The following is a 7127-nucleotide window of genomic DNA, read 5'->3' on the forward strand; positions in this document are numbered from 1 at the left end:
TTTGAGAACTTTAGATTGAATACTTTGCATGTTTTTGTGACTAGGTAGAGATGTAGAGTCATGGGTAGTCTTGATGCTTTGTTTAGATAGGTTTTGGTCCACGAGTTGGCTGGATGATATTGGGCATGTGCATTTACAATATTACAACTAAACTCTTAAGATTAGCTTGGGCTCCATAGTTCTCTGTTTTGTGGAGAATTAAGTGCAATCTCCATGTGTTAAGGAACCTTAGATATTAAGTGCATCACATATAAATATCAATCTTGTCTCACACATGCAATCTCTTCTCTTTTGTGCAGAATCAATCGGCGGCATCAAATAATCAACCTCAAGACCCGGATTTGTCGCAGTGGTTCCAAGGACCTCCGCAGTGATTGCATTTGCATTTGTGGCTTATTGTGACTTAGTTGTGACTTGTGATGATGGTTTGTTATGTATGTGATGATGGTTTATTGTGAAGTGTGATGATGGTTTATTGTGAATTATGATGATGGTTTATTATGCCTGTGACATATAATTATGCCTGTGATGATGGTTTATTATGAATTGTGATGGTCTATTGTGAATTGAGAGGGGTCCGTTATACGTGATAGATTAGTAAAATAGGGGGTGTTTTGGTCGCTTTGCCGAGTGTAACACTCGGCAAAGAGATGCGTGGCTGAGTGTCAAGCCAAAACACTCGGCGAAGAGGCTAATTTCTGTTATTTTGGGAACTTTCTTTGCCGAGTGTTTTGGATTTGCCGAGTGTATTCTACTTGACACTTGGCAAAGTGACCATAAAATCTGGCCGTTGCGCGCTTGTTTGCCGAGTGTTTTGGCATTGGCACTCGGCAAAGTTTAGAAACTTTGCCGAATGTGTTTCCGTCGTGCACTCGGCAAAAGCGCCGTCACCGTGCCATCCCGTTAACCTTTTTTTGCCAAGAGTTTATTGACACTCGGCAAAGTCTTTGCCGAGTGCCCGATGATTGACACTCGGCAAAAAGCTCTTTGCAGTTCAAATGTACGCCGTGTGTTTTTTGCCGAGTGTTACACTCGGCAAGATCTTTGCCGGGCACTCGACAAATCTACTGTATCCCGTAGTGATTGTTTATTTGATGTCATAAATATTGTTGTATATTTTTTATAAATTTGACCAAACTTAAAAAAATTGATTTAACATAACTCTAGGAATTGATTCATTCAAGGACTCAAGAGTATTTAATAGCCATATATATATAACTGCCAGTATTGGTGTATCCTTCTTCCAAATATTTTGGTATATTTTGGATTTCTCAAGTGGTCAGCCGTGAATTAGTCCTTCGACTCGTCAGGTTAGTCATTGATGCAAACATGGAAGTACCGTTTTCACTGAATGAGCACTAGTCTTTGATTACATGTAATTTTCATTATCTTTAGTTCTTTTGATTTCCCACTCTTTCTATCTTTAGAGATTTTCATTACCGTTTTAGTAATACCGATTTGATCACAAGTCAATTGTGATGTTCTTTTTAATCTTTCAAAGCCAACCTCCCTTCCCTTTCAAAAAAAGATACATGTATCCATTAAATCATATCAATAAATTTATTAGCGGTAATGAAATGACAAATTTTATTATCTACTGACTGGAAAATTCTCTTTTTATACTCCTTTGGTTCAAACCCTTCGATCATTTCTATTGCAGACATTAACTGGCAGTGCGAAGGGTGGCATTGGATTCTTTTGGAGCTGGTCCTATTGGAGCACATTTATCCTAACATGGTATGCTATGAACATGTCTTGCATAAGTTTCTCCCGATGGTTGAATTTCCCTGATTCTTAGTGTCATAAAAAAAAAGAAAAAACATCTATTTGATGACTTGGCACATCCATTTCTAGTTATAACCACGATTTTAGTACTATTTTCAAAATGTCCAATCTCTGCCTTCTATGCTGCTCCATCATTTGGGCATCAAAGCAACTCTTTTGGCTTTATCCAAACTAGGTTGGTACTTGGGAAAACATTGGTTATACATTATATGGTCTGTAGAAGGAAAAAAAATGCTGGAAAAATTCTCTCCCTGTTCATATAATACAACCAATATTATTTTGTCCCATTTGATTATATTTACATGATGATACCTTTTGGGAGTTTGTTTTTTCCTTTTGTATCTTAGTGTTGCATCTGTCAAATAAATTATGCCAAGTGATATATGATCATCATGAGGGAAGACTTAATGTGTAAATTAGTAAATTACAAAAAAAAAAGAGCAAATTGTGTGCTGCCTGTACTCTTAACAGTTCTACATTCTACAAAAGTTTTATACTGCAAGCAATACTGCTAACCAAGAATACTTGAATATTGGCGAATTGTCCAATTGCTATTGATGCTTGTGCTTGTCAACCTGAAGAACTTCACAGACATCAATTCTATTCTTAGTAACTGCTTGGAAAACTCTAAGCAATATGTACTGCAAACAAGTTGTGCTTATCCAGGATTCTCTGATAGACGAACCAATATTAGTATTGATCTACTTTTTTTAATAGGAAATATGTATCAAGTTTTAGAGAGAGTCGTTCGGGCAAAATTGGATCAATTTTGGACACTATTGGTATTCTTCTTACCTTCACTGCAGTTTTTTTGGTTTTCATAATTCCTTACAACAAGCATCTCAGCTGATCATGTTTTTACCCTGTAACATACCAGCCATTATACTATTGCACACTTTCTCGCCACGTGTAATTATTGGCTGTCTACTCTGGCATGTTAAACCCATATTCCTGTCATTGTCATGTAGGTGGAAGATGCTGTTGTAGTTGCACATGGCCAACATCGCAGACCTAGCATAGTTCGTCAGTTCACATCAGGTTTGGTGTTTTTGTTATATTTTTTCTCTTCATTCCAGTGAGATTATAATTGCCTCATTGCCATAAGTAAAATATTAATGGCATTAAATTTTATGGTTGGCTTCAGATTAGTTCTCTTTCATTTGCAATGTAGTTCTTTTTCATTTTTTTTTTTGAAAAAACATCTGTTGTGCGGGACTAATGAAATTTGATGTATCAATTATCGTCTGTTACACGTCTCATGGCAAGTTTTGAGTTTGCACATCTATTCTATTCGCAATTGGGTTACATAATGTTAATTATGTGTTTGCGACATCCAAATCCATTTGCATAGTTGCATTGTGTTCATTCAAATACTAACCAACACTGATAGTAACTATCTCATGAAAGTATGAAACAAATACTGACTGTAGGGTTCTGTGATGCCATCTACAAATGCATGCATTTGATTTTCTTTTCAAGGGGAAAAATTACTTTTAAATGCATTTGGTACTACTTCCTCTACCTTGTCTAATAGGATTTCTGTGAAATTCCACTTTTACTGTATTTCACTACATGCATCCAGAAGCATTTCAGTCAGGTTTTTGTATGGCTTGGATTCAAAACTGAGACTATTTCTTCATTTTGCAGATCTTAGCCCAGAAGAGGCTGAAGATGTTAGCTTTAAGCAGGTAAACCTTCAGCCATGTGAACTCTGCAATTCTTTCATTATTATTAAACATGATTTATGAGATTCGCCCTAACCTCAGGCATGGCTTATATACTTCTGGAGAAGAGCCAAAACTTATGGTGTTGAGGAAGATATTGCTGATGACCGGCTTCAGTTTTGGATTGGTCGCAACGCACAAGCTCCAAATTCTCATGATGCTATAGATGGTATGATGCTTGCATGTTACTAGTTACTAAACTCATTAACTATTGGCAGGTCATGCTGTTAAGGACCTGTTTGGCAGGGCTCCTCTCTGGCTCCGGCTCCGGCTCCTCCAGAGGAGCCCTGCCAAACGTTTTTTTGAAGGAGCCGTTTTTCAGTAAAAAATAGAGGAGCCGGAGCCGTTTTGGAGGAGCCACAATTTGTAATTGTGGCTCCTCCAAAACGGCTCCGGCTCCTCCGGAGGAGCCCCTCAGGAGGAGCCGTGCCAAACAGGTCATAAATTTACTGATCATCATGATGCTCATAGGGTGGACTTGAATCTTTTTTTTTTTTTTGAGGCGCATGAGTGAACTTAAGTCTCCGCAGTTCCATTTGAGCATTTGACCCCAAAGAATGATCCGGCAGTCTTATTGCTATTGAAAGTGCAAGCCAAAAGATTGTTTTAGATGCTCATACTGTTGATGCTCCTATATAAAGTATAAACCACTAATCTTTTGTGTGCCAAGACTATTCCTTCTACAATGATGACAGTGGAGTACAATAATTGTTTGGGAACCCGCAACTGTGAAGACTTGAGCTGAGATTCTTTGGTTGACAAGTATATCATTAGAATTCTTCAACTTACCTACCATTCCTCTTCCTCCTGCCGGTAAACTGAAAGCATGCAAGTTGCTGCCTGTTGACCTCACCCCTCTCCTCTTGTACCAATGTTTAAATTCTTACGTCGTTTAATGTTCTGGTCGAATTTGAATTGTAAATTTATTTTTTTTTACGGAAAATGATTTGTAGGGGCGGTTGGTTCTGTAGCCGCCCCTACAAATCGATTTATAGAGGCGGTCTGGTATAAATCGATTTGTAGGGACGGCTACAGAACCAACCGCCCCTACAAATTGATTTGTAGGGGCGGTCTGGGAACTGCCCCTACAAATACATGATTTGTAGAGACCCTTGCGTAGGGGCGGCTGGGCAAACCACCTCTACAGAGCCTCTGGAGCCGCCCCTAAAAATCATATTCTACGTAGTGTTTCATTTCAGTTCCTTAATCCACTTCCTAGACTGATGTGGAACAAAGCTAATGCATAGCTGCTTATATTATTTTACTGCTGCATCGTATCAATATAATATTCATAATATTCAGTTGATAGGTAACAACTACTCGGCGCCACGCGGAACGGCAGGCTCTTGCATGACCTCAGAGCTCTGAATCTTTCTCAGGTAAACGCAGCATGGCCATGGCAAGCAAGCAACCATTAACACTCGTTCATGCCGGTCTGCCACATGCCATGCATATGCTTGAATTTTTGCAGCACACTGCTGACTCGATCTCTCTCTTGCAGATCACACTGTCCAGGTCACGCTACACACCTGTTATAGTTGTTAATATCATTCAGGATCTCTAGCAGTAGATCTAGGGTTTGTTCCTTTGAATATGGGATGAACAGAGAAGAAAGATCGGAGAGATAAAGAGAGAGGTGTTGGTGTTGAACCTGAGCTCTCGGAGGGAGTTGCGGAGCCAGCCATCTCAGCTTCGGTGATGGAGGCAGCACATGGGCAGCGACGGGTGGAGTAGAGGTGGCACGGACGTCGATGCAGTGCAGACGGACGGCGTAGCAGTGACGACGGCGAAGTCAGTGGAGCTTCCCGTCGCTAGCTGCGCGCCCTCTTAGATCGGTCTAGGGTTTGTCGGTGGAGTTTGCGGCTCACGGTGAACCTCGTACCTCGAGCCGCCGCCCCCCACCTCTTTATATAGCGCAGTGCAACGGGGGCCCACCAACCATGTAGAGTTGGGCGCCCCCAATCAGGGCGCGTGACCAAGGCCCAATAGGCCGTTGGGCTTATTGGCTGAGAGATCAATCTAACAATAGTATAGTCTTCAAAGCGGCTTTGAAGACAGATAACATCAACTATGGTTCACGCAAGAAACAGCAAGCGAGGACGATGGAACACGTGAGCGAGAAACCAAATGAAAGAAGCAAAAAGTTGTTCCTTTTGCAAATACAAAGAGAGAAAGTAATTAAATGGCAAATACAAAGAGGAAAAATAATTAAATGTAGACAGATTTAGCAAGATTCTCAGAAATGCAAAGATGTTCCTTTTGTCTTAATTCTCTTTCCTTCTGTATTAATTTTCTTTCCTTTTGCTCATTGCCATGTATGCTGGTGCATGCAAACATGCAATGTGTATATGGATAGCACAATAATTTTCTACTTCCTATTTTGCCGTGATTCCTTTATCACATGATATGCAATATTCAATCAAGGAGAATGATATGATCAATTAGTAATTAAGATGTCGTGGGATCGCAGGCATTGGCAGACGAATGAACCAAAACAAATGTCGCACAAAAAAATACCTACACTTTATTCTTTTTAGTTGTAGGAGATAGTTACTTATGTATGAAACGATGTCCGCATCATATAATATAATAAATATATATATATATATAATAATCCCTCGACCAGGAATAAAATGGAGACCATCCAGAGGGCAGGGCCTCATGTAGTGTTCAGGCATTTTCATCGTTGTTCCTTTCACTGTGCACCACTGTTTAAGTAGCACTGTTTCATGCTATTTATTTCTCTGCTGTTACTGTTTAGCGGTTTATTACTATTCACTTTGCTGCTACTGCTCATATGTACTTTGTTCGTGTTTTTTTGCGCTGTTCATTAGCCTGCGCAGCGGAGCGCGTGTTTTGTGCTAGTTTTGTATCATGACTATGAGTGCCGTAGACCAGGGGGAAGTAGTAGAGTCCAGAGATGGACTGAACTGCTTGCAAGGTACACCAATTGAATTGCAGTTGTATACTCCCTCCATCCCTTAAAATAATCAATTCCATAGAGTTTTCCTAAGTCAAATATTTTTAAGTTTGATCAAATTTATGAAAAAGAGCACCTAGATTTATAGCACCAAATTAATATTGTTAGATACACAATGAAATATATTTTCATCATTGCTTATTTGATGTCATAAATATTGTTGTATATTTTTTATAAATTTGACCAAACTTAAAAAAAATAATTTAACATAACTCTAGGAATTGATTCATTCAAAGGACTCAAGAGTATTTAATAGCCATATATATATATAACTGCCAGTATACTGGTGTATCCTTCTTCCAAATATTTTGGTATATTTCATTCCAGTTCCTTAATCCACTTCCTAGACTGATCTGGAACAAAGCTAATGCATAGCTGCTTATATTATTTTACTGCTGCATCGTATCAATATAATATTCAGTTGATAGGTAACAACTGCTCGGCACCACGCGGACCGGCAGGCTCTTGCATGACCTCAGGGCTCTGAATCTTTCTCAGAGTAAACGCAGCATGGCCATGGCAAGCAAGCAACCAACCATTAACACTCGTTCATGCCGGTCTGCCACATGCCATGCATATGCTTGAATTTTTGCAGCACACTGCTGACTCGATCTCTCTCTTGCAGATCACACTATCGA

At 39.5% G+C, this 7127-nt stretch overlaps 1 protein-coding gene across 1 annotated transcript; it reads left to right on the plus strand.

Moving 5' to 3' along the window:
* Nucleotides 1-1266: 1266 nt before the first annotated feature.
* LOC136488920 (coiled-coil domain-containing protein SCD2-like) lies at nt 1267-5243 on the plus strand. The gene is made up of 7 exons (XM_066485692.1): nt 1267-1737; nt 2503-2567; nt 2754-2823; nt 3433-3473; nt 3552-3678; nt 3728-3805; nt 5116-5243. The coding sequence occupies exons 2-7, from the start codon at nt 2508-2510 to the stop codon at nt 5241-5243; spliced, it is 504 nt and encodes a 167-aa protein (XP_066341789.1). The 5' UTR covers nt 1267-1737; nt 2503-2507.
* Nucleotides 5244-7127: the final 1884 nt, after the last annotated feature.

The sequence above is a fragment of the Miscanthus floridulus genome, chromosome 10 (assembly GCF_019320115.1).
Source record: "Miscanthus floridulus cultivar M001 chromosome 10, ASM1932011v1, whole genome shotgun sequence".
NCBI classification, from domain to species: domain Eukaryota; kingdom Viridiplantae; phylum Streptophyta; class Magnoliopsida; order Poales; family Poaceae; genus Miscanthus; species Miscanthus floridulus.

Coding starts and splice junctions, on each gene's coding strand:
- LOC136488920 (XM_066485692.1), top strand. CDS start 2,508: ATGTATCAAGTTTTAGAGAGAGTCGTTCGGGCAAAATTGGATCAATTT. Junction 3,474..3,551: donor AAGATGTTAGCTTTAAGCAG/GTAAACCTTCAG, acceptor CCCTAACCTCAG/GCATGGCTTATATACTTCTG. Junction 3,806..5,115: donor CCAGAGGAGCCCTGCCAAAC/GTTTTTTTGAAG, acceptor TGGGATGAACAG/AGAAGAAAGATCGGAGAGAT.